The 27,621-nt window shown below is 41.8% G+C and overlaps 1 protein-coding gene across 7 annotated transcripts in view; it reads left to right on the top strand.

The window, feature by feature from the left end:
- Positions 1 to 3,084: 3,084 nt before the first annotated feature.
- Veph1 (ventricular zone expressed PH domain-containing 1) overlaps positions 3,085 to 27,621 on the top strand; it is a 254,919-nt gene continuing 230,382 nt past the window's right edge. The window contains exons 1-4 of one of the 7 annotated variants that reach the window (XM_039102624.2): positions 3,087 to 3,405; positions 8,202 to 8,297; positions 19,409 to 19,693; positions 26,503 to 26,718. In XM_039102624.2, the coding sequence (XP_038958552.1) occupies positions 19,556 to 19,693; positions 26,503 to 26,718 (354 nt within the window). In that variant the 5' untranslated portion in view covers positions 3,087 to 3,405; positions 8,202 to 8,297; positions 19,409 to 19,555. Of the gene's footprint in view, positions 3,406 to 7,176; positions 7,475 to 8,201; positions 8,298 to 19,408; positions 19,694 to 26,502; positions 26,719 to 27,621 lie in introns of those variants that run through there. The other 6 variants (XM_039102622.2, XM_008761051.4, XM_039102628.2 and 3 more) reach the window with 6 other exon arrangements.

The raw sequence follows: 27,621 nt of genomic DNA, 5'->3' as shown, positions 1-27,621 counted from the left end.
CCCATACTGGGTAGCTTATAATCACCTGTAACTCAAACTCCTAGGAACCCAACATCCTCTTATGGCCTCTTCAGGCTTGTGCACACACATGTACAGATATATAAATCACATTTATACTATATATATCACATATATATCATCTCTCTCTCTCTCTCTCTCTCTCACACACACACACACACACACACATATATATATATAATTTCTTAATTCAAAATAAATCTTTATGTTAAATCACAAAGCAAAATGCTTTGAGTAAGTTTACTACTTTGCCCTGGGCTTCACTCATAGACATCCTTGGTTGTCGTAGCTGCTGCTAAGGATCTTGCAAGAGAATAATCAAGTGTGTTGGCTGAGCTGAGTTCATGCCTCGAAGCTTTGCTGGAGAACTCCTTCAGTTTGGGAAGAATTCACTCCTGCATGTCTGTAGGGATGAGGGCCCTGATTTCTTGTTAGTTTTTGACGAAGCTACCCTTTGGTCCTAGAAGCCACTCCTAGTTCCTTGTCCTATGTGCTTTTCCACATGGACAATTACTTCAGTGAACCAGAAAGGAGAACATTTAGACTGAGCCCAGGAGCGTGATGGCATCTTAGATAACAAGGGAGCCAGGGCAATAGCATGCTAGCCTCCTGGTAAGGCTCTATGCGTTAGAAGCAAGTCACAAAACCTGACATTCTCAAGGAGGTAAAGCTATACTAGAGTGTACAGACTATCCGATGAATCATTGAGGATCATGGTAGGTATCAACCCCAGATCATAGAAACGTTAAACATCTAAAATAGAAAGGCCTTGTGAGAGCCATTGACACTGGTGGGACAAAGACAGAGCAGAGTACAATGTGGTCCTCTCCTTTCCCATCTAATTGCCTGGTAAAGAACAGGCTTTTCACACAGAGGAAAACTACCTACTGGAATGAATGATGAGTCTTCTCGAATTACGTGGTAAGTGGTATTGCATTTATATAGTAATGAAAATAGCCTTTATTATAGGGAAACAAACTAAATAAACCTCCGCCACCCGCTTTACTCCCGACAGTTCATAAGAAGTTTGGCTGCCATCATTTGATTCCCATGCCATTTTGCTGAGCTAAGAAAAGGAGTCTCTGAGTATTTTTGCATCTCTGTGGCTACAATGGACTCTGTGCTGAGCTGAGAGTCTGAACACAGAAATAGTGCGCTTGACAAAATGTGAAAACAAACAAAACGCAGGCATGCACTGTGGTGTATGTCTACAATCCTAGTACTTGTCATGCAGAGGCCGGAGGATCGCCATGAGCTCAACACCAGGCTGAGCTATGTAGAGTTCTAGGCTGACTTGGCCTCCACAGTGAGACACTCTCTACCATCCAAAGTCATTCATAGACAATAGTCACTGAGGAACATTTAGTGTTTCTCCATACTTCATCCATTTAAGGTTACCTTAGCATTTATCCCCCTTTTATAAAAGAAGCATCTTCTTCTCACTTTATGGTTTAGAGATGATGTTTCTGTTTGTTTGTTTCAAGTTGTACAAGAGAAGAGGAAAAAGTAGAGTCATAGCAAATTACAAAACCAAAGAAATGGATGGAAACTACATGCATGGAAGTCTCTTGCGACCAGATCATCTATTTGAGTTCATGCCAGGCACTGTGATCCAGGTCTGGGGGTTGGGGAGAGTTTCCGGTGAAAATATTAGAGAAGTGAACAAGTTGAGAAACTCACTTTAAAACCCCAATATAAGATACACCGAAGGACTGCTTTCCTTTCCATGCCTCTTCTCTCCAAGGGATTGATTGTCTGTGGAGCGCGGTGGCTGCTACTCGATGCATTTGTGCATTTGTTACAAATGTGTCCTGGTGAATCTATACACTGCTAATACTTAAGGTGTACTCATGAGAGGGTCTAGCTACACACCTAGATCAGATTATCCCCCACCCCCAAACCCATCCCACCCCCCCACCAACTGAAGCAGCAGAAAAGCCAAGCCAAATCACTTCCATTGTGAAACACTGTGTTGGCATACATGGAAAATATATCTTTAGAAGAAGCTGTCTTCAAGGGCTCAAATGAAGTCACTGGGGTTTCTTAGTGACAATACAGCAAAAGCAATATGACTTGGCATCTTTTTGTTATCAAAATCAGCAACAAAGATAGTTGCCACTGAGATCAAACATTGACCTTCGCTGTTTGATTGATTGACTTGGAAGGACCATGTGTCTTCCCTAAATCACTCGCTATGATTCTCTGCTTGGCTAAAAGCAATTAGGTAAGGCGCATCTTGTATATATGCTTCAACTCTACCCAAAGAATGTGGCTTCCCAAGGGAAGATTGGGAGCAATTTTGACTAGAATGATGGGGTGTTGGGTAGCAAACAGGAAAACGTAATCCACACATCTAAATGTGGCTTTGTATGTAATTGCCAGTGATGCAGACATACAATATTTTTGTTGTATACCTTAAACCTCACTTTCCCCCTCTGCTTTGATCCAATGTACTCGCCCAATTTACCTGAAAGCTGTACATGGAATCAGCAACATTCTATTCAGGCAGAAACCTCGGATCAATAAAGGAAGAAAGTCTATTACACAGCTGTTAGGGGAGAGAGGAGCCTCCTGATGTATCGGTCTACTGGGCACCACCAATTAATTTATGCATTAGTGGTTTTGCATTCTCCTTAGAAGACAGAGATCTGTGGAAACATGGGATAGCTTGGAAGGAATCCCCTATGCATTAAGTCTGAGAGACAGTTCCATATTTGGAAGGTAAAGAAAATGAGTTAGCAATTGCAATGGACACAGAAGAAACCCTGCTGGATTAGAAAACTTCCTAGGATTTCTAGGGATGTTCCAGTGTTCCACTAGCAATACTGATATAGTAGTTAGAAAGCTGCTCCTTCAGGCACTTGCTGCATGGTATTTTTCTTCTATCATGTTTGTTTAAATATTGTCCCATTCCATAACCCCCATCTCTTCCCACCTCTTTCACACATGCCTGCATAAATGCCCCAAATCTGATATTAACCTAAAACTTCCTTCATTCTTTAAAGTGAGTTATTCATTAACGGAACCTAAATTACTGGTTGGTAGCAAATTCAATTCTTCTACACTACAATTCGGTCCCCGAGGATCTGCTGTAAGTCTACAGAGGAAGTCAGTGGAACTGTGCCAATTGTTAGATCCGAAACAGAAGTTTGGAAAAGGGAGAAAAGTTACTCATTCGCCTGATACCACACGGTGAGTCCACGAGAGGGACTCTAGCGCAGAGCTGCTTGACAAGCACACAGGGACCGTGCCAGCAGCCACCTACAGGACAGGCAGGCGCTGCTGCAGGGCTGCCTCTGAGCGAGGTCCTGGGTCCCAGCTGAAGTGTTCGAAGAATCAAGCATTTGCCTTCTGTTGCCTGCACCTGCCAGTGTCCCGTGCTAGGAGGTATGGCTGTCTTCTTTCCTGTCCCTTTGTTCAGCAGAAACAAAAGCTAATCAAAGTAAAGGCCAGAAACTGCAGGGAGGCAAGAACAGAGAAGGGCTGGGAAAGTTGAGCAGAGAAGCTTCCAAGGGCTGGCTGATTGTGCAGATAAAGTGCTTTTAGGAGCTGTGTACTGGACTCTTTGTGTACATATTGTTTTAACGCATAACTGTGGTCTTCTTTCCACACATTCATTCACCTTGAGAAGCCTCTTGCAATGAGCAGAGAAACAGTCCCTGCTGTTGTTTTTGCAGGAAGCTAAGTAGCCCCATTCCAGTCAGAGGCTGGACACTCGTCGGTGTGGTTCATCACTGCTGCTGTGTGCATATTACAAATTGTGATCTGAAATAGCTACTTCTTCGGTCTTTCAAACGCACATTTAAATTGATTTAATGATCAACAAGTGGGTTCAATGGCATCCATGTTTTAAAAGTTAAACCTAGGAAATGATTTGAATTCTTCATAGGGCAGAGTAATATTGGAAATTTAAATGACATAGTCATACATTCAACACTGGGTATCCTCATGGTTTGAGAATTTGGGCCTGCTTCCTGGAAAAACAATCCCAATAGAATTTGAATGTGGATTTTTTTAAAACCCAAGATATATGCTGGTCTAGAGGAAAATATGACCTGCCAAGTCAAAAGTTGCAGATGAAAATGGACATGTTATGAAATCATCCCAAAATTGAGTGCTGTAGAAAGTTTGCTAGACTCGATTAGTTGCCTCTCATTGTCCACAAATGGCAACACTTCTCCATTTGTGTTCAAAATTTGCAATTTCAAAGGACATGCTTTGAGCTTTTGATGAATAGACAGCAAAACTTCTCTATTTTATATGATCTTACAGCATGCATGCTGCAAATTTGAACTGTACGAATTTTGACAAAACCCCTCAGGTATGGGTATCTTGGAATTGTTTGGACTAATCTAGCACTGGAGGCTTTTGGTGCAAGTGAAATGCAGCAACATGTCACAGAAGAGGGAAGCAGAGCTGCCCAGGAAACAAAAGCAGTGTGTGGGGAGGGCTGAAATATTTTCGGGGGAGTCCCCTGGGAGCGCCTGTGGTCTTTTCACACCGTGTGAAAACGATGTTTCTTCAAAAGAATCTTTAATCCTTTCTTTCAAGGGAAAAGAATCTATCTGGGAAATTTATTCAGCTTCCAAATGGACCTAAGTTAGTCAACAGACATTTTTAACTCAGGTAAATTAAACGAACATGTTTTGATGCAGTCATGCTGCTCAAAGTGTAAACCTTGCTATTCTAGAATTTTTCTGAAGTAGGGACTCAGTCAGACCTATTCTAACCTGGGTTGTAAGGTAAAGGCTTGAATACCTCAGGACAAATTGGCTTCCTGAGCTAACTATCAAAATCTTCTCCTAAAGATCTGTCTGTGTTCTGAGGGCACTATCCCTACCTTACAGGGACTGAGCCCTGTATTTACTGACAGAGTAGCGTCTACAGACCCATGATGGGGTAAATCATTAATTAATATATTTATAAGTGAACAATGAGTATAGGTCACCTTGAAAAGTTCTGGTTCCCTGCAAGGGCATACCCTTCTCTGGTAAACAGGAGAGTAAATATTATACTAATACGGAAAACAGTTGTATTTGGATTACCCAGCCATGAAAAGTCTAAGATACTGCACCCTCGTCTGTTTCTGATCTGTAAACAAAACCAGATACCACTAGGCCATGGGGGAGGTAAGAAGAACCACAGTAAGGTTACTTCTCCAAGAAATCAGAGTTGCCTCCAAGAATATAAGTTAGTGAAATTTTCATGATACAAATGAAGTTTACCCACACTTAAGATTAATAAAACGTACAACTAAAATACATAAATGACACAAACAGAAAACAAAACAAGCAAGTAACCCTAAGTGTCTTTATACCAAGAACTGGATTTAGTTAACCACACCATGAGTTTCTGACTTTTAAAAGCTATGACATAATGATATGCTAACGGGACATTTTCTATAAGAATAAAAATACCCAGGGTCTAAGGGCATAAAATACTCAGGGGCTAAGGTAGGAGGATCTTGAGTTCAAGACTAGCCTGGCAACAGAGTGAGCTCAAAGCCAAGCTGGGCAACTTAGTGAGATGCTGTCCCAAGATAAAGTGAAGAATGCTGATAGAGGTCAACGGCAGAGCCTGGCCGAAGCTGCACAAGGCCTTAGGTTTCAACTCCAGTACCAGAGAAGCGGGATAATGCTCCAAAGGACAGAATGGAGGCCACTCTCGTTTTATACAGCACGGGAGAGACTAATTCACTGCCCAGGTCTCTATGCCCATGGCATAGCAGAGACTGGAGAGCAGGTCTCCAGGTTCCCACACTCTTACTGCCTGATCCTCTTGCTGGTGTCTATGGAACCTCAAATCCCAGATGCGACGTGCTTGAAACATTTAAGGACACTGAACAAAATTGAAGGATTTCAAAACCAGCAATCAGAAGAAAAAAGCCTGAAGAATTCTCTTCTAGTCCATCAAAGTGGGAGACTTCAGTGGTCATCTTGTACGCTGGAAAATTACTAAGAAAATAATAGACTTTGAGGGTAAGGACTGGCGTCCATCTTGTCGTGGAACTCTTCTGTAGACAGTTCTGCCTCTGAGGACAGGGAGAAAATAGGACTGAAGGTCAAGTGTCCGGGAAGATTTGTGCCATGATTCTTAGAATGTTGGCTGTAGCTCCTGACCTGGCTTTGTAGGGAGTATTCCCGGGAAGGCCCTGTCTATGTTTTTGAGTCCCTGACCTACTTTGGTGGGGAACACTCCCAGGAAGACATTGTCTGTGTTTTGTTATCCTGAACATGGATTTACCTGCAGGAGATGTGCCATCGTAATCTGACTGAAGGAGGGTCTGATGGCCAAGAGACCTACTATAGGAGCAAATTATGGATTTAAAAGAATAAAATTCTTTTTTAAAATAACATATTTTTAAATATGCACCCATATGTTTAAACAACTCAGAGGCTGGGTGAAATGCACACACAGTTAGTCCCAGCATTCATGAGGCAGAGGCAGACAAATCTCTGTGAGTTCAAAGCCAAGTTCAACTGCCTACATAAGGAGCCAAGTCTAGGCCAGCCAAGGCTACATAGGGAGGCCTTATTTAAAAGGAGTGGGGCTTAGATTGCCCCCTCCACACACTTAATCAAAAGATTAAGCTAGATAAACATTCTTCTGACTCTGCAACAATACTTAAAAATACAGTCTATATTATTTTATCTATGTAGATCAGCTGGGTTGGGACCCCCTAGAGGTCAAATAACCCTTTCACAGGAGTTTCCGATCAGATATTTACTTACGTTGCAATTCATAACAACAAAATTACCGGTAGGAAGTAGCAACAGTTTTATGGTTGGAGTCACCACAACATGAGGAATTATATTAAAGGGCCACATCATTAGGAAGGTTGAGAGCCACTGATATTGGTCAGGAAGAACCTCCCAAATTCCACCAAATAGAGTGAAAGGTTGCATGGTTTCGTGGAGCCAGCCTGTTCTCCCCACTAGTAACCCTAGATATCTTGAAACTTCCACTGACATTAATCTAGAGGCAGGGCGGCGAGGGGGTCGTTTCTTCCAGGCTGTGACCTACACACGGTTCTGAGTTTTGAACTCCTGTGTCTCACTAAGTTTCCTGCTCTGCAGAGGCCGGGTCATCCCACCACCCGCTCCAACCTGGCCGGCTTCCTGCGTGGCTTCCCCACCCCCACCTAATCTCGGAAGGGAAAGTGTAGATTTCCACGAACACAGGGCGTTCTGTCTTCTCAGTCCCCAGCAGCCCTGGGTTACTGGAGCTGCCTTTGTGCTTGAAGGTAGCTCTGCCCCGGAGCCAGAGCAGCCAGTCACCTGACCCGCCCAGGGAGCAGCCAGTGACTTCCGCTGCATTCCTGGAATTCTTCCACGCGGCCGGGCGGGTGGACAGCTGCGGGGTCACTGAGCTACACTGGGGCCGGCAGCCGCCTGCAGCCTGGACTTGAAGCTTTCAGCCAGTAGCAGCAAATGAGCCTTGGAGGAGTAGCTCGCAGGTAAAATGAGTTTGTGGGGACAGCCCTGCAATGGGCCACCGCGCGCAGAATCATAACTCTTTTGTCGCTCCTGATTTTTTTTTTTTTAAGGAAGGTTAACTTGTCAACTAGTAAACTCCTTAAAAACAAACAAATTTCAAACTAAGAAAGAGTAGGCCTCAAGTTCGGTTCACAAACACATCGAGGGGAGCAAATTATGAGAGAAATGAAAAACGCAGAGTAAAAAGACAATTTATAGAACGGATTTCTTGGAGTTTTTTTTTTTTTTTTTTTTGTGACCTCAGATATGGCATTAATGAATGGGTCCTGTTCTGTATCTGCCTGCATGGTTAGTGAGCATACTGAGAAGTTTCTAACCAAGAGCTTAGTGCACAGACAGGATCTGAGTATACATATTTATGTACATGTATTCTTTCATTTGTGCACCTATGTGTCTACCAAGCGTGCACTTATATGTATGTATCTGGTCTATATTACTACAATATCTGGAAAGGAACGTAGTTAAAATTAGGGAAATTTGGCCAGGCTCTGGCCATGTCTTTAGTTTCAGTTGCAAAATAAACAAGCAGGAGAAACCAGACATCTAAGCAAAACATTGACCAGAAAATAAATAACTGCTTTGCCAATCCTAGTTCAGAAAAGTGTCTGTCTATGAAGGCTCTGGGGGGCTTTGAACCCGGAGACCTACAGCTCTCTGTCCTAACTACAACTGTTCTTTGAACATCAGGTTTCCCTTGCGTGCCTTGTCATACTCAAGTGACCCAAAGCATCGGAATAACGCTGGGATGTGGCAAACAGCAGCCCTTGGTTATGTGGGGGAAAGGTAGGGGCTGTATTCACTTCTTGATTATCATAAAAGATCCTATCTGACACCCTTTATCAAAAGACAGGCAAAGAAGGGAGGTATTTGATCACAGTTCTGTGTGATACAAGAGCTTTCAAACTGGGGACCCACAGACTCAGATGGTCTCTTCATTTTTTTAGGCTTAGGCTTATGGACGAATAAACAGCCATGGAGAAATCTGACTGGACAGATTGGGTCTTATGTAATGTTAATAGACTGGATGGGGAAAGCCATGAGGTCCTCTCTCCTCAGATCTTCGACTCTCTGTGTAGCGTTCCAGCCGCTTCCAGAGTATAAATCTTACTACCAGGAAAGCTGTGATAGAGGATTTCATAGAACACAGAAAAGCAAGAGAACAACAGACTGGTGTTCCCTGGATTTGTGGTTTGCTATGAGGCACGGGGCTCTAGTTTCTGTGACCTACCTTAGAGAAGAGAGATTCTAGTTTCTGTAGCTTGCCTCTTGCAGGAAGAGGAATAAAAAGGAATCAGGAGACAAGAGGACACAAGGTCATGGTGAAATTTTACCCCAAGGTGGCTTCTAGAACCTTCACTTTGGGGTATTAGTTTTTTAACCCCAGAGTCTCATTTAACAAGAGGATCTTGGCCTGATAGAATAGTCGCATTAGTCCCATTTTGCAGGTAACCCGAGGAAAAGTATACACCAATGATCTTACAAATGCCGAGTAAACAAACCAAGCCTAAGAATCCTACCTCACTTTAAAGGGCATTCCTTACTCTGAGTTTAGCACATGTGTGTCGAGTGAAATCTGTAAACATCTTGGCTTCTGAGATGTTGTTCAAATGGCTCTACAGGGCCTTTTGTGTCATCTTCTGCTAATGGTGGCCCACCGCCAACTCTTTTGGCGCTCACACATTCTTTGTTATAACACCCAGGAGACTTGTCAATATGTCATCTCTGCACTGCAGATTATTTAGTTCAATCACCATCCTAAGATGGACCTCTTTTGGCTTACAGTTCTAGGGGATACGTTCATCGTGGTTGAGAAAGTCTGGCAGCAGGTGCAGGAGGTCACACTGCCTCCAAACAGGAAACAGAGCAATGAATGCTTATGCTTAGAGTTATTCTGACTGGAAACTATGTTTCTGGCAATTATTTTGTTGAGATTATTTCTTGACATGTCTGCAACTGGAGAAAGGATGTGTTAAAAGAAAACCTTGGGTGGAGAACTAACCTAATATCTTGATTCACCCTTCCTCATTTTCCAGGGTACAAACTATTTGGGGATACACTAGCTCTACCCCTCCGGCCTCTCCCTCAGAGTTTCCCCACCACTCCTTTAATATTCAAGAGCTGTGCTTTGTTCTGATTCTCCTGCTCTCAGGCTCATCTAAACCTCGGGGTATAAATGGGCAAGGATACAGGGGTGCAGAAGAAACAGTCATATCTGTGCTGCCTCACTTTTTTCCACACCTTCAGTCTTAAATGTTAGCATTGCTCTAGGGCAGTGGATCCCAACCTTTCTAAAGCTGCAACCCTTTAACACAATTCTTCATGCTGTGGTGGCACCCCAACCATAAAATTATTTTTGTTTCTACTTTACAACTGCAATTGTGCTACTGTTATGAATTGTTATGGAAATATCTGATACAAAGGAGATCTGATATTAGATTCCCGTGAAAGGATTATTCAACCCCTCAAAGGTCGTGACCCACGGGTTGAGAACCATTGCTCCTGGAAATTTGTTCCTAACAGTGCCCACACATTTTCCTTGGCATCGGTAACACAGAATACTTTTGTTAGTTGGACCATAGCACTAGAGTCTCTGAATCTAAATCATGTCTACAGTTATGTATGCCAAGTTATTTAATTGCTTCACAAACTTCATCGGCAAACTGGGAATTAAATATCCTTCTACAGTTTTTATAAATATCAAGTGAGTTAACATTTGCAAAATTTCTATCTATGGGACATGACACAAAAATGAAGACTTGCAAAACCTTACATTTCTTTTTAAAATTGTTTTCCTTTTTATTAAAAATAGACTGTTTTCTCACATAATATATTCTGACTCCTCCCTCTACACCTCCCAGTTTCTCCCTACCTCCAAACCCATCCTCATCCACTCCCCTTCTGTATCTCACTAGAAAGGAACAGGCTTCTAAGGGATAATAACAAAACATAACAAAATAAGATAAGATAAGATAAAACAAAAACTATTACGTCGTAGTGGGACAAGAAGGGAAAGAGCCCAAGAGAAGGCGTAAGAACCAGAGAGCCACTCATTTGCACTCTTAGGAATCCCATAAAACCACTAGACTAAGAGGCATAATATAGACGCAGAGAACCTGGTGCCGAACCATGAAGGCCTGTGCATGCTCTCTCAGTCTCTGAGCTTTGCCATATTGGCTTAGAGTCCTTGTTTTCTTGGTGTCTTCAGTCCCCTCTGATCCTTACACTTTTTGCCTCCTCTTTTGCAGTTTCATGAGCCCTGAGGAGACAGATTATATAGACATCCCATTTAGAACTGAGTGTTTCAAGGAGTGTCTGTGTGTGTGTGTGTGTGTGTGTGTGTGTGTGTGTGTGTGAGAGAGAGAGAGAGAGAGAGAGAGAGAGAGAGCCACAAAGCTTCTCTAATGATGACTGAACAAGGCAGTGATCTATAAAGATAGATAGATAGATAGATAGATAGATAGATAGATAGATAGATAGATAGATAGATAGATATGCAGGCAGGCAGACAGATAGACAGACAGACAGATAGAGAGGGTTTCACTGCATAGCCCTGGCTCTCCTGGAACTTAACTCGCTCTGTAAACTATTCTGGCCTTAAACTCAGTGATCTGTGTGCCTCTGCATCCTGAGTGCTGGGATTAAAAACATGTGCCACAGTACCTGACTCTTTTTTTAAAGACCAGGATTATTAGCTTTTAACCCTAGTTCCCTGGGCTATGTACTATCAGATTCTAAGTAACCTAAGCAGTGTTGGAATGCGTTTCATCTCAATGCGTGGGCCTGAAGTCAAATTTCAGCTGGTTACTCCAAACTTAGTACCACCACTGATCTAACATAGTGGTTCTCAACCTTCCTGATGCTGCAACCCTTTAATACAGTTCCTTCTGTTCTGGTGATCCCCAACCATAAAATTATTTTTATTACCACTTCATAACTGTAATTTTGCTACTGTTGTGAATCATAATGTAAATATCTGTGTTTCCAGTTGTCATGACCCACAAATTCGGAACCATTGGTCTAGCATCTATTGTAGGGATGATACCATTGTATATCAAAGGGTTTGTGCTTGGCTCAGTGTTTGTGTGGCTCTTTTGGTAGCATACAAAATCCGTCCCCGCAGAGCCAGTGAAACTCTTTTGAAAAGGAGGCAGAAAGAGTGTAAGAACAAAGGGGATTGAAGACACCAAGAACACAAGGCCTTCTAAATCAACATAAGCAAAGCTCATATGACTCACAGAGGTTGAAGCAGCGTACACAGAACCTACAAGGTATATCTCTTCTGGTGGCATGTACCAAAGATGCTAGAACACAGCGGGGAAAGCTCTGTGTTGGTACCAGCTCGATTTCTCCATGTTTAATGAGTCGTGTAGGTATTGTCTTCAGCAATGAGACCTTGCTGCCAGTTTGTGAAGAGCAATCTATTTCCTTGGCAACAGCCTGGGTTGTTTGGAGATTCCCATGGGACCACTTTGGCAAACAACATGATTAGATGTAACCCAATCTCAGTACGAGAAGCCTTGTTTGGTAACAAGAGACAGCCAGGTGGGATTCTGTATCCCCTATTACTTGGTGATATCTTTTGGGTTGCCTTAATATGTGTACATATTTTAGAAGGTTTATACTGTATTAGATTTTCATACTGCCCCTCAAATGCCCCCCAGTTTTAACTGTCTCTCCACATATTTCCTATTCGTCTCACTCCTCCCAACCTAATCCTCCCCTTTCAGCTCCTCATCTGTCCGTAAGTATCTAATCTACTTCCCATTCCTAATAGGATCTATCTGTACCCTCCAGGCCCTTCTTCGGTACCGAACCTCTGTGGGATTGTAGTGTTGTTATCATTGATTGAACAGCTAATGTCACATATATGTGAACATATACACGTTTGTCTTTCTGGTTCTGGGCTACACACTCAGATTATTCTAGTTCCATCTATTTGCCTGAAAATATAACCAGCTGAGAAATAGCCTGTTGTGTAAACATACCAAATTTTCTTGATCTGTCCTCCTGTTGAGAGACATCTAGGTGGTTTCTAATTTCTGGCCACTATGAATAGAGCAGCAATGAATATGGTTGAGCAAGTGTTGAAAGATGAAGCCGCCGCCTTTGGGCGTATGCCCAAGAGACGTATACATAGCTGGATCTTCAGGTAGATCAGTTTGCATCTTCCTGAAATACCACCGTACTGATTTCCACAGAGGCTGTACAAGTTTGTACTCCACTAAAAATAAGTGAGTGTTCCCCTTACTCCCCACACTCCTTACAAGTGTCAGCTCAGTCTTGCCAGCATGAGCTGTCAGATGGGGTCTCAGAGTAGTTTTCATTTCAATTTCCCTGGATGTTGAACTTTAAGTGTTTTTTTCCCCCAGCCATTTGAGTTTCCCCTACTAATAATATAGTGATAAATGATCTCACCCCATTTTAATTGGATTACTTGTTCTCTTGTTACCTAGTTTCTTAAGTTCTTTATATACTTCGATATTAGCCCTCTATTGGATGTGCAATGGTAAAAATCTTTTCCCATTCTGTAGGCTGCTGCTTTGTCCAAATGATAATGCCCAGCGTTGTGCAGAAGCTTCTTTGTTCTATGAGGTCCCATTTGTTAATTGTCAATCCCAGTCTCCACGTTAGTGTGTACAGAAAGTATTCTCCTTTGCCAATGAATTCAAGGCTGTTAACTGCTTTCTCGTCTATCAGGATCAGTGAACCTGGTTTTCCGTTGAGGTCTTTGATCCATTTAAAGTTGAGCTTTATGTGGGGTGATAAGTATGAATCTGTTTGGACTCTTCTACCTGCAGCCGTCCAGTTTGTTGAAAATGTTGTCTCTTCTTCCATTGTCTGTTCCTGGCTCCTTTATCAAAGATCAGGCAGCTGTAGGTGTGTGGATTTGTGTGTGGTGTTCAATTCTATTCCATTGATCAACATGCCAGTTTTTGTGCCAATACCATGCTGTTTTTATTATTATTTTTGTAGCACAACTTAAAATTGGGAATGTATACCTCCAGCAGTTATTTAATTATTCCAGTCCTGGTGTGTGTGTGTGTGTGTGTGTGTGTGTGTGTGTGTGCGTTTGTGTGTGTGTTATGTGTGTGTATTGTGTGTATGGGTGTGTTGTGTGTGTGTTGTGTGTATGTGTGTGTTGTGTGTGTTGTATGTGTGTGTTGTGTGTGTGTTCTGTTGTGTGTGTGTTGTATGTGTGTTGTGTGTGTGTTGTATGTGTGTGTTGTGTGTATGTGTGTGTTGTGTGTATGTGTGTGTTGTGTGTATGTGTGTGTGTTGTGTGTATGTGTGTGTTGTGTGTGTGTTGTATGTGTGTGTTGTGTGTATGTGTGTGTTGTGTGTGTGTTGTATGTGTGTATTGTGTGTATGTGTGTGTTGTGTGTGTTGTGTGTATGTGTGTGTGTTGTGTGTATGTGTTGTGTGTGTGTTTTGTGTGTGTGTGTGTGTGTGTGTTTCCATTATGCTGGAATTTTGATGTGGATGACACTGAATCTGTTGATTGCCTTTGGTAGGATATTTTTACTATGTTAATCCTGTGGATCCACGACCATGGAAGATCTTTCCATATTTTCATATCTTCTTCAATTTCTGTCTTCAAGACTCGAGATTTTAATATAAGTCTTTCCTTTGCCTGGTTAGAGTTACTCCAAGACATTTTGTATTGTTTGAGACTATTGTGAAGGATGTTGTTTTCCCAATTTCTTTCCCAGTCCACTTGTCATTTGTATATAGGAGGGCTACTGGGTTTTGTGAGTTAATTTTGTATACAGCTATTTCACTGAAAGTGTTTGCCAGCTGTAGGAGTTCCCTGGTGGAATTTTTCAGGTTGCTTGTGTATGCTATCTTATCATCAGCAAATAAAGAAACTTTGATGCTTTCCTTTCCAGTTTGTAACCCTCGATCTCCTCCTTCAGTTGTCTCGTTGCTCTAACTCAGACTTTAAGCACTATTTTAGATAGGTATGAAGAAGGCAGACAAACATGTCTTGTTCCTGATTTTAGTGGAAATTGATTTTTCTCTGCATTTAAGGTGAGGTAGACTCTGGGCTTGCTAGAAGCTGTCTTTAATATGGTAAGGCATGCCCCTTGTATCCCTCATCTCTCCTGGACTTCTTTCATGAAAGACTGTTGGATTCTTATCAAAGGCTTTTTCTGCATCTGTTAAGATGACCAGGTGTCCATGTGTTTTTGTCTTTCAGTTTGTTTATGTGTATGAATTTCATTTATCTATTCATGTATGTTGGGCCATCCCTGCATCTCTTGATGAAACCTACTTGTTATTGGTAGATGATCTTTCTTACCATGTTCTTATATTAGGTTTTCAAGTATTTATTGAGATTTTCCATCTATGTTCATAAGGGAAATTGGTCTAGAATTATTTTTCTTTGCTGGATATTTATGTGGTTTGGGTATCAGGTTAATTGTGGCCTCATAAAATGAATTGCACAATGTTCCTTCTGTTTTGATTTTGTGGAATGAATTAATGAATGTTGATATTAACTCTTCTTTGAAAGTCTGGTAGAATTCTGCACTAAAACCATCTGGCCCTGGGCTTCTTTTGGTTGGGAGACTTTTAATTATTGTTTTTATTTCACTAGAGGTTGTTTAAATCGGTTATCTGCTCTTGATTTAACTTTGGTAAGTGATGTATATTGAGAGAATTATCCATTATTTTCAGATTTTCCAGTTTGGTGGAGTACTGGTTTTTAAGCCAGTTCTCAAGATTTCCTCAGTATCTGTTGTTACATCGCACTTTTCATTTCTGCTTTTGTTAATTTGGATATTCCCTCTGACTTTTACTTAATTTGGATAAAGGTTTATTAATCTTTATGATTTTCTCAAAGAACTAATTCTTTGTTTCATTGATTGTTTATATTGGTTGCTTGCTTGCTTGCTTGTTTCTGTTTTATAGATTTCAGACCTAATATCAGATCTCTACCAGTCTTTTTTATGTAGTCACTTAGTTCTAAGAGTTCAAGCTTCTTAGAATCGCCTTCGTTATGTCCCATTAGTTTGGGTATGGTGTGTATTCACTTTCATCCAATTCTAGAAAGTCTTTGATTTTTTTATTTCCTTTTTGACCCATTTTTCATTCATTAGAGATTTTCTCTGTTTCCATCAATTTATATGCCATTCTGTTGTTTCCGTTATTGTTTATTTTTGTCTTTAATCCGTAGTGGTCAGATAGGATGCAGGGAGTTATTTCAATTTTCTTATATCTATTGAGACTTCGTGTCTGAGCACGTCATCAACTCGGAAGAAAATTCCATGAGGTACTGAGATGAAGACAAATTCTTTTGTGTTTGAGTGAAGTGTCCAGTATACATCTGTTTGGTCCATTTTGTTTATAATGTCTGTTAGCTCCAGCATTTCTCTTTTTAGCTTCGGTCTGAAAGAACTGTCTTCTGGGAAGAGTGGTGTACTGAAGTCTCTCACTGTCAGTATGTGAGGGTAAATATGTGACTTAAACTATAGTAGTCTTTCTTCTACAAACTTCGGTGACCTTGTGCTTAGAGCATAGATGTTTGTATTAGGGTGTTCTAGAGTACTAGACTTCATGGAAAGAATAGATAGAGATATCTATAGATAGATAGATAGATAGATAGATAGATAGATAGATAGATAGATAGATGAAAGGGGGAGATGAGAGAAAGGGTATTTACACAAATGACTTACAGGCTGTGGCATAGCTAATTCAGCAATGGCTGCTATGAAAAGAAAGTCTAAGAATCAAGTAGTTGCTCAGTTCATGAGGTTGGTATATGTTATATGCTTGAGTCCTCAAAAAGTAGGCTATTACGCCATGAAGTGATGGACTTGCTAGTAAGGGAAGGAGCAAGCAGGCTAAGAGCGAAGCTTCCCTCTTCCATGTCTTTACATAGGCTTTCAACAGAATATGCGGCGCAGATTAAAGTTGGATCTTTCCACCTCAAAATATCTGAACTAAAGCTGTTTCTTCTCTCTCAAAGATTGGGAATAGAGGTGGATCTTCGCATTTCAAATGATTTAATTAAGCAAAACTCCCTCACATGTGCGCTGAGTATTTTGATGTTTTAGTTAATTCTAGATGTAGTCAAACTGGCAACCAAAGTAGTTATCACAGTATTACTTGATCTTCTTCTCTTGCAGCTGCTGATACTCTTTGTTGTTGTTGTTGTTGTTGTTGTTGTATATATTTAGTATTTGGACTATTATGTGCCAAGGGGACATTTTTTTGCTCAATCGTCTATTTGGTATTCTGTAGGCTTCTTGTACTTTGATAGGCATCTCCTTTAGGCTAGGAAAGATTTTTTATGATTTTGTTGAAACTATTTTCTGTGCTTTTGACCTGTGTTTTCCCCTTCCTCTAATCTTATTATTCTTATATTTGGTCTTTCCATGGTGTTCCAGATTTCATGCATGTTTTGTGCCAGGAGTTTCCTTTGACCAAGGTTACCATTTCTTTTATCATGCCTTCAATGCTGGAGATTTTTTCCTTCCATCTCTTGTATTCTGCTTATGAAACTTGGCTCTGTGGTTTTTGTTCAAGTTCCTAAAGTTTTCCTGTCCAGATTCCCCTCAGTTTGGGTTTTCATCATTGATCTATTTCTACTCTCAGGTCTTGGATGGTTTTATTCATTTCCTTCCACTGTGTTTTCATAGATTTCTTTAAGGGATTTATTCATTCCCTCTTTACATACCTCGATCATATTTGTAAAAGCTGTTTCAAGGATTTTTTTCCATGCTTCAACTCTGTTGGAATATTCAGGGTCTGCTGTGGCTTTGGGCTCTAGTGGAGACATATTATCCTGACTATGACTGATTGTGTTTTTACACTGTTGTCTGGGCATTTGATATTGGGAAGATTGTAATTCTAGGTGCTGTATCTAGTCTTGTCTTTGTTGGGTGAGTGTCTAGTTCCTTGGTTTCTTTTTCCTCTTAGGTTTTAGGAGACTCTGGTGGTTTTGTGTTGCCTGGTAGGGAAATATTCTTGGGTCTTGATAGTTGTGGCCACTGGGGATTCCAGGTAAAATGTGTTCCTGGATGTTGAGAGGTGACACTTCAGAATGGAAATGAGTTGGTGGTGGGCTTGGGGTGGGGTGGGGTCACACGCCATTCCACAAGCATCTGTTTAGTTAGTCCTCTGGGTATTGGGGGTAGAGAATGAGGGGAGGCTATAGCAGAAGGTCTGCTATAGAGCTGGGGGTGAGACTGGGGGATGAGACTTGGAGGAATCAAGGAAAAGATGAAGTTCACCTTCTTATCTCCCTAGGAAGAGTGTCCTGTGGGTTTCCAGGAGTGCCTTCTGAAGTTGGTGGCTGGGACCAAGCAAATAGTTCAAGGGAGGTAGATTAGAAAGGAAAGGTCTATGGTATCCACAGGAGATGGGTGCAGAATGGAAGAAAAGCTGCAGCAGGTTGCAGGACTGTGGATGAGGCTGGGGGACTAGATTTGAAGGAGCAGAAGGAGAGTCAAGGATTTGAAGTTAGCCTACCTGCTTCCCTGGCCAGAGTGGAACTTATCTTTCTAAAACTGGAAGGCAGTATAAAAAAAATGGTACAATCAACAGACAATAATGCCCTTGAAATCGTTTTTTAAAATAGCCCATGAGTAGTTGACATACCACAGATAGATTGACTTGAATATCCTGTGACAGATTTGGCTCATGTTCAGATCCCACAGTGAATAGAGAGTATCTTGGAACTTTTAAGACTGATTCAGCATAGAAAGATGGCCCCACAGCAGTAGCTCACAAGGGCAATCTGGGACTGTCCAAGGGACCACAGTGCCCTCTTTCTTTTCACTTTCATCCCAAGGAGCTCATTCACACGGAAATGATGGTCGAAAATCATCCACTGCTCTTGTTAAGTAACTCACACTGGGCTCCTACTCTCTGAGAAAGTGACTGCATCACAAATTACTTGCACGCATGAAGAGACTCCACTTCACCGTAAACTGTGGTGGAAAGCCCACTCACCTAAAAGCAGGAGACTAGCCCCACAATAATGACTATGGGACCTTAGGGAAGTCATTGATCATCTCTGGCTGTTAAATGAAGCTAACATATCTACTAATGCAAACAATCTATAATTTCATTAGCCCCAGAAGGGAACTGAAGAGAACAGCCAAGTACCCAACCTGTCTCCTCACTCTGTTCTCTACAGATTGCTCCATAGTGGAGAAGTTAGTGAAATTGTATCATTCTGGCTGAAGTAATAAAGGGAGGATACACAGTCCCAAAGACCTGCCTGTTTAGCCTGCACTGCAATACTATCGTGTGCAGTGTCACCATTCCAAGTTGAATTTTAATAGAGTTCTTCCTAACCCACATACCAAGGCAGAGCTCTTTATCTCGTTGCCATTTCATTAGAGAGTACACAGGATTAAAGTAAGTAGATAACCTTGGAGACTGAAGTAAGAAGGCATTTCTGTTTTCAGGAAAGCCGAGACATGCAGCCAAGAGAGCTAGTGAACTGGTTCCTACATCAGGTTCTAGAGGCATGAGTACCAGACGGTGTCTCCTACGCTGGCCTTTTCCTTACCGCTGCAGCTCAGCTGCTATGGGGTATGTTTGCAGAGGATCTAGCAAGTGACAGAGTTGTTTGTTGCTTCTTTACCTGCCTCATGGAGAAAAACAGGGTGTGAGGTGTGAAGGACATAGCAGGAGAAGATGTGTGAGTCTTACGTTGCTTGTTCAAAGCTTCAAATTAAATTCAGAGATCTGATAATTTCTTAAAGAAAAGAATGTTCTGATATGAAAAATAAAGAACTCATTCAAATACTACCAACCAAGAGTAACTCTCTGTATATGTATGTATATATATATATATATATATATATATGCAGAGACAGAGATAGAGATGTCCCACCTCCATTCCTTCACTGTTCCTATTCTGTCCTTTGTTTCTATTACAGAGACTGCCAAAGGAGACCTTAGGGCCTGAAGAACTATGGCTCTTCATGGAATATAAGTGTACCAACTGCTACATGGTTTTCTATCTCTAACCCTGGATAACAGAGCATGGCCCCGGAGCTACAGAAAGCCAACTGATCCAACTCACAATGCACCAACTTTTCAGATTGGTTTTGGGACAAAAAGATCTTTCAAGAGCTGGGGACCTCTTCTCTTTAGATGACGCTGAGATAGAAGACAGCCTGACAGAAGCTTTGGAGCAGATTAAAGTAATTAGCTCATCTTTGGTAAGTAAATTGGTTTGTAGAATAGACCTCTCAAGTGGCCAATCTCAGACCAAAAACCATGTGTCTCCCAGGGAACGGTAAAGGGGAAGGGTCAGTGATAAACATAGTATGTGGTTTAATTGGTATCTTCAAAATAATAACACTGAGCACGCTAGAAAACAGTTATCTTAGGCCGGCTTTTGCCCGTTCATGGAGACCTGAATGCTGGAAATCTCAAACTAGAGTGGATTTCTCACAAATGGATTCTTTAGGGACTATTTTTACACCCTTGAAATGACACGGAGAAGAGAGGTGTAACAAATTTAGGAAAAGCAGACCTGCCAAGCTGCACAACAGCATCAGCAAACAAGGCAGGGTGTGTGGTGGAGGCTGAATAATGAAAGAAGGCAGGTGACACCTCTGCCACACGGGTAAGATGAGACACGGACTGCCAGAGCGCTGCTGCCAGAAATGACAGTTGCCCAGGGCTTGACGATGCTGATTCTGTTTACTTATGCATCGTCTCACTCTCTTTAAAACTCTTGTCTTTGCTTCATTTTCTACCCTCCAGTCTCCATTTAATTTAACTCCACCATTAGCCCCAAATATGAGCACATGCGTTTAAGACTCCAATCAGGTCTCCCCCGCCTTTGTTTTCTCTCCGTGTCAAAATTATATATTCTGAAAACACATCGCAAAGCAGAGAGATGAGCAGTGCCCAGTGCGGCTTGATGTTGACCTTCTGGGTTGGGCTTGGACCTTCTTGGAGATTAGTCCCACTTCAAAGACCTAGACCACTAAGCGCCTGCCACATCCACATCTTCACAACTCAATACTGTTTGCCAGCACTTAGCACAGACACTCATTGGGAGGGGGGGGTTGTGGGCCTCGGGACATTGACGTGTGCTCAGATTTCAGGGGAAACAGCCCCTTCCATAATAAGACCTTTAACAGGAATACCAGAACACCACGAGGCTGTTTCACATGCCTGTCATCATGTCCGTTTGCTCTCCACTCTTAATGAACCAGTTCCCCACTGGCCAAAAAGGCCATCGCTCTAACACTCTATTGATGCAGGAAGTGTCTTCTCTTTGACAGCAGTTCCTTGTTCATATTTCTTTTTCCAGACCATTAATCAACTTATTTTGAATCAAAACATAAAGAATTCTGCTAGGTTTTCGCTCTCTGGGTACTATATCTAACAGGTTCCTCATTCACTAGTCTGGAAATTAACCAGCTGAATATGCTGTTGCTATTTATCTTCCTAGGAAACCAAACCTACTCAGAGTAGCTAAGGTGTCAAAAGGCAGCTTCCACCAGAGGTCACTAGAAAGCCATTTCCACCAGAGGTCACTAGTAGCCTGTGATTTCCTTTGTTTTCTTCAGCCAGCCTCACAGATGTCAGATGAAGGACTTTAGGACTGGTGAGTCCTGGTATATGTCCTCCGTGAGGTCGCTGCTTGAGTCTAGCAGCAGTGCGGAGGGAGCAGTAGCACTCAGTCCTTCACTCAGCACAGCACCTAGCCAAGGGTTCACACCTCCTTTCTACTAACTTCCACCGCATTGCGTTTCCTCCACCTATCCACAGTGCAGGGAAGACGGGCGAGTTATCATTTAAGTGTGTTAGGTGTGGGAGGACTGGTGCCAGCTCCTCCTCCCCTTCCTTTAACTTAGTCCACTGTGCCTACCTGGCTGACTTGCCTATTAGGTATATTAAACTTGGTCCAGGTCTCCCTTTCCCGATGACCCAGGTTTTTAAAGTGATCAATTCTTATTTTCAAATCTTTAAGAACAGAAAGAGAAGTTTTTTTCTGAGCTGCCTTTTCCAACACCTTCCCAGCACCAGTCTCTTCTCTAGGACTCCCAACAAATGGTCTACTTCTACTTGCCAAACAGTGAGTCTGGGAAAGCTGTTTTTACACGTTTCCCCTCTCCTAAATCTCTCTTAACTGTCCGACCCCATCTTCCCTGGGGCCTTCAGCAAGGTTGCTACCATGAATTGCTCCCCACTCCGCTACCAATAGTAGGATAGGAAAGAGTGGGACCCTTGATCCAAGCTTAACAATTAGAACTTAGCCTGTCAGTAATGCTGAGGAAGACACCAGCAGGGAGGGACTTATCCTGTTGTTAGCAGCCCAAGGAGGCCGTCCAACTCTCTCTAAAATTGTGTCTGTCTGCCCACTGCCACTTCTGCGACCAGGTATTTCAGCTTTGCGTTCAGGTTTGTGACCTGTTTATTACCACCACCACCACCACCACCAGCAGCAGCAGCAGCAGCAGCAGCAGCAGCAGAAGCAGCAGCATCTTTCTATGCCTATCAACACTTGGTTATGATTCAAGAATCTTGACAAAGACACAGCTCTTCTAACAACTGTTGGTAGTCAAAACAGTTACCATGCTCGATGACTGGTGTTGATTATCATCTTGACAGGATCTGAAATCCTCTAGGAGACAAACCTCCAAGAACATGTGGGTTATAGATTAGGTTCATTGTTGAATATGCCTGTAAGGAACTGCCTTGATTAGATTAGTTGAAGTGGGAATGATCCACCCTAATAATAGTTGACCCATTCCCTAGGTTTCGGTTGTGGACAACATAAAAAGCAGGAAGCTAGCAGAACACAAAGCTCTTGTTCTTTGCTAATGCTGGATATAACTAGACAAAACTACTTTAAGTTCCTTCTACCAGAACTTCTCAACCACAGCTAACAGGACCCCGGAATTTAAGACCAGATAAACCCTTTCTCCCTTAAGTTGCTTTTGTCAGAGCATTGATTACAGCAACAGGAAAAGAAACTAAAAGATACTGTGTTCCTCCTTTTACCAAGAAGAAATTTTGCTATTCAAACTTTTTACTCATTCTTTTCTAGTCTTTGTTTTCAACTATTAAATGCACTCTCAATTCCTATGAGAAAAACTTCAAACCTTTAAAAAACATTGTTAGGTCTGACCCATGGCTTCTTCTTTTTTTTTTTTTTTCAGCTTAATATTCTTCTTATCTATGGGTTTTCCCATGATAAGGAAGGTGTTTGTGTCAAGGAAAGGTTGTACCACCTGACATCCTGCATAAAACCCTTAACTCTGTGGTCAGCAAAACTCAATTTGTCAGTATATGGAGAAAGCTATACAAATTGTGCTACTGGAGTGATAGAAATATAAATTATAGCAATAATTTATCAATTATAAAAATGATAACTTATGTTTCAGAATTTTTGAGTCTCACATAGTTCTCAAGTCTCTGCTCTGGCTTTTAGAGAGGAAATATTACTATTGATTATATTCTAACCTGCCCTATTACTGTCAGAATCAAGCCTTACTTGCTGAAAACCATCCAGCTCACTGGTACAGTCTCTTACAGATTGTGTCTCTGTTGTGGCTCCTGAGCTAGCTAATCTCACTCAAACAAGTACACTTCATTTATTTCATCCCTAAAGAGAAGTCCTATATGTAAGTCTTCTGAGAAGACCTCATTGTATTTTCAACATTCTCAACATTCTGGTTCCCCTTGTTTGGAATCATCTTAGTTTCTTATTGTAATAGATCATTGCTAGTGTTCATCAAATGAAGTGTTCTGTTTCTAAAATACCATTCTAATAGCAATAGCACACATTTTCCACATCTCTCCTGGGATCATCTAAGACTTTGGGTGGGTCATATCTAATAGCCAGGTTATATTTTAAGCCACTTATATTACATTTAAACCATTGCAAGCACATTCTTGTGTTTAGGTCCATGTGCAAAGAAAGCTGTCCCTTACACCTCACCTCATTATTCTGTATTCAGTCATCACTTTAAGCTTTGTACAATCAGAACATTTGTCAGGCAAGCCTCAATGCTTCCCCCAGAGTTACTTACAAAATAGTCAGCCCTTCCTGGATCCTAGTCCCCAGTGTATGACCATTTTCCCTACCTATCTACCAGCACACTCCTGACTAACATTGTGCTTCATGCTTTGTCATGAACTCCTCACTAGAATTTCTTACCAAGTTCCTAAGCCTTTCATTTACCTTTTATTCCCAATCCCTTCTGGAGTACCTTTATTATTAGTTAGTGTTCCTATTAACTTAGCTATCTCTCCAGATAATTTCAAGTGAGATCATCTCTTTTTCCAAACATCTATTTGACAGTCCACTCTTGTCCCATGCCTAATCTAGTTCTCTTGGATATTTTTAAACAGTGACACAAATGGGGCAGACAATATCACTTCATTTAAAACATGAGGTGCCTGCAAATGGTGGATCCCTATCACCCGACCCCATAGCACACAAAACTCAAGAAGAGAGAGGGAAAGAGTGTAAGAACCAGAGGCCAGGAAGAATGAGTAAAGCAGTGTCTTCTGGACATGACAGGCTCCTGAATTCATGAACTCACAGCAGCTGTGGTCATCTGCACAAAACCTGTGCAAGACTAAGCCAGCCAACGTTCCAGCCTGAAGGGTGTGTGTGTGTGTGTGTGTGTGTGTGTGTGTGTGTGTGTGTGTGTGTGTGTGTGTAAACTCCTGCTCCTAGCTGAAGAAGTACATGCAGTTCATGGCTCCTGAGAGAGGGAGAGGCAGTTTCTCCTTAAGGGTATGACCGCTGGTAGGTCACTCATGTTCATGCTCCACTCATGGATGGCCCCATGAGTATATTGACAGCACAAATTTGCCTTGATGGAGATTTTTTTAATTATTTGTTTTATTATTTATGTGTGCTAGTGTTTTGCCTGCATGTGTGTATGTGCACCATAATGCATGCTTGGGTGCTACAAAACTAAGAAAAGGGCATCACGTCCCTGGGACAAAGGGTTGTGAGCTAGCATGTGAGTCCTGAGAAGTGAACTTGGATCCTCTGCAATAGAAACAAGTGCTCTTAACCACTGAGCCTACTCTTCCAAAAGATTCAGGTCCAGTTCCCAGCACCCATACGGTGGTCCACAACCATCTGTGACTATTGCTCCAGAGAATCCAGTACCCTCCCTCCTCAGACCGCCAGGAACACTAGGCATGGAAGTTTTGCACAAACACACATGCAGGCAAAGCATTCACACACACAAAAAGTAAAATTTTTAAAAGGCAAATTATGTTTAAAATTCAGTTAAAAGACTCCCTCTCACAGAAGGTGAATGGTTTCTGAGTTGCTAAGAACACCGTTGTAAAGCAGAAGGCACTGGGGACATGTTTGCACTGGAGAACCTAACCGGAGGTTGAGGAACGGGGCTCCAGGGGCTCTGCTCTCCACTGCCAACCTTGTTTGCTACATCTTTCATACCATATCTATGCCTTACCTTTTAGCTTAGTAGACATTTGGAGCTGGGTGGCTCAGTGGTTAAGAGCATCCATTGGTCTTCCAAAGGACTTGGTTGGGTTTGGGTGCCAGAGCCTATGTGGCCGATCATAAGCACCTACAACTGCAGTCCTAGGGGATCTGATACCCTCTCTTACCTTTTCAGGCGTTCATGTGTTGCTTAGATGCATGTGGGTGAAAAACAGCTCTACACATAAGATCTCAATGAAACTTTATAAAAAATTTAAATCTAAAAAAGTAAATAATTTAAGCTTTTATTTTTAGAAAGGAAAAGCACGAAACTCCAAAGCTTGATTGATGCAACTGTCTAAACCATTGGTCTGTTAATAAATAGCAATTTTGAAAAGGAATAATGAAGCTGATACAGAATTATAACTCAAATGCTTCCTCAATATCCTTAATAGGAAAAAATATTGTTCCAAAAGAAGATCAAACAGAAAATGAAAATGCTAAGAAAAAACAGACTGAATGCTGTTTGCCCGATTCCCTGTGGAGGAAATACAAATGGCCGATAAACACACGATGATACGCATCATGGTTCAAGGAAGTGCCTAAGCCAAACAGTAATGGGATACCATTTCCCGCTGGTCACATTAGCAAAAATTAAAAATACTTTGTTCTTGCAAAATCACAATGAAGAGATCATGTTTTCACCCAGATGGTAGGAGTTTAAATTGGCTAGATATTTCTGGAAGGAAGGTTAGTAGTATGTACTAGGGGTCTCAAAATGATTTATGTCCTTTGCCTCAGAAAATTACTCTTCTGGAGAAAGAAATTTGGGATACAGATGACCACAGTGTAGATACGGGTGTTTATTGCACCCCATTATAACAGTAAACAATAATGTTAGTAGTGAAGACTCCCAATTGGCTGCCAGTTCAGGCGTCCAAATGCTTGCCCATGCTGTAAGTCTCCAGTCCTGTGAGACTCCCATGGTGGTCTTCAGTCAGACTGTTTTCCAACTCAAAGCAGTAAGCATTTTTATTGTGTATGTTTGTTTTTTCACACTTAGAAATATTAAGGGATCGTATTTTTTCTTCATAAAGATGATAAAGTACCCAGGAAGTAATAAAGACAGGAGATGGAGGGAAATTTGGTTGGTGAAAGCTAACTTGGGCTTAGTACTTATTTGAGCTAAAAAGAAAGAAATGAAACACTGTGTTCTACCGGACTCTGAGAGAAACCTAATAAGGAAAGTTGTAGAGTAATTTGAATTTTTTCATACATGTAACTGAAACATCACTGTAAAAAGTAACTTCTGTCCGGAAGTGACTTGAGACTGAAATGCCCTGAAGAGTCACCTGCGTGCCTACGAGGGATCCAGGTCCTCCAACTAGCTGTTACCTCCTTTTAATTAATGACACTGGAGCTTGCCTGTATATCCTGCCTCTTCCACAAGAGGAAGGCCAACTGTAATGGACTTTACAGCCTCACTCCTTAGTACCCAGTAATGCCATCATTTCTAACACAACTCAGTACTGCATCCCTTAATGGACAGCCTTCTAGAGTACTTATTAACTTAAAGGCTTTTTTTTTCCTAAATAGGATTATCAAACTAATAACAATGACCAGGCAGTGGTTGAAATCTGTATCACGAGGATTACAACAGCCATCAGAGAGACGGAATCCATTGAAAAGCACGCCAGGGCCCTGGTGGGACTGTGGGATTCCTGCTTGGAGCACAACCTGAGACCTGCAGGGAAAGACGAAGATACTCCACACGCTAAAATCGCATCCGATATCATGAGTTGTATCTTACAAGTAAGTCGGTGCACAGCAGCGGGCAATTGGACACTGAGTTGGCAGCTAATGGGGACACATGGTGTCTCTGAACTCAGAGGCGATCTTTTCGTGCTCATTCTGTACTGTAAAAAGACACCACAGACCACTGGTAGCTAAGCCAGCAGGTTGCTAACTAATCAACTGAGAAAAATCCTACAAAGTCCCTGCTGTATGTGAGCTCTATGTAAAGAATTCAAAATAATACCATAGCAGGCATGAGAGCATGCTTAGGGAGGCCAAGGGAAGATGGCAGATGTCCTCTGCCGCTTTCTACTTTCTCACAAGATGGTCTCTCACGGTCTGGAGATGAACATTGCAGGCACATTTAGCCGTACTCAGACTTGTATGTGGATGCTAGGGGGTTTGAACTCAGGCCCTCATGCTTGTACTACAAGAGCTATTGTCTAATGAGCCATCTCCCCAGCCCCACTAACTCATGTTTAAGTCTATTCACTATGTACTGTCAATATGCATCCGTTTTACAGATGAGAAATCAGCAAATTCCTTCCCTTCGGTCTCTGCTTTGCCCCTTTGTAAACTAAAGGTAACAACCAATGCTTACTCTTTGGAACTGTGAGACATCAAGGTGACATGGCACACGAAGGGCTTGCCTGTGGCAATTGCAGTTCAATCAGTGATCGGTAGGCATAGTGGTCTGTAACCTGCAAATAAATGCACAGTCTTGTAGGCCAATAGAAACAGGTATCCAGTTACTCCAGGTAGGACACAAAAATATTAAGTCTTCTACTGCAGACTGGTGAGTGCACATAAGGAAAGTCCAAAAGTTTTCCATATGTAGTATAGACATGGAAGTAGAACTCCTGACTCAAACCACAATGTACCGGAGGCTTCCAAGTTGCTATGTGGATTCAGTCATTACCC

The sequence above is a fragment of the Rattus norvegicus genome, chromosome 2, assembly GCF_036323735.1.
Source record: "Rattus norvegicus strain BN/NHsdMcwi chromosome 2, GRCr8, whole genome shotgun sequence".
Classification (NCBI taxonomy): Eukaryota; Metazoa; Chordata; class Mammalia; order Rodentia; family Muridae; genus Rattus; species Rattus norvegicus.
This window is presented reverse-complemented; position numbering and strand designations above follow the sequence as displayed.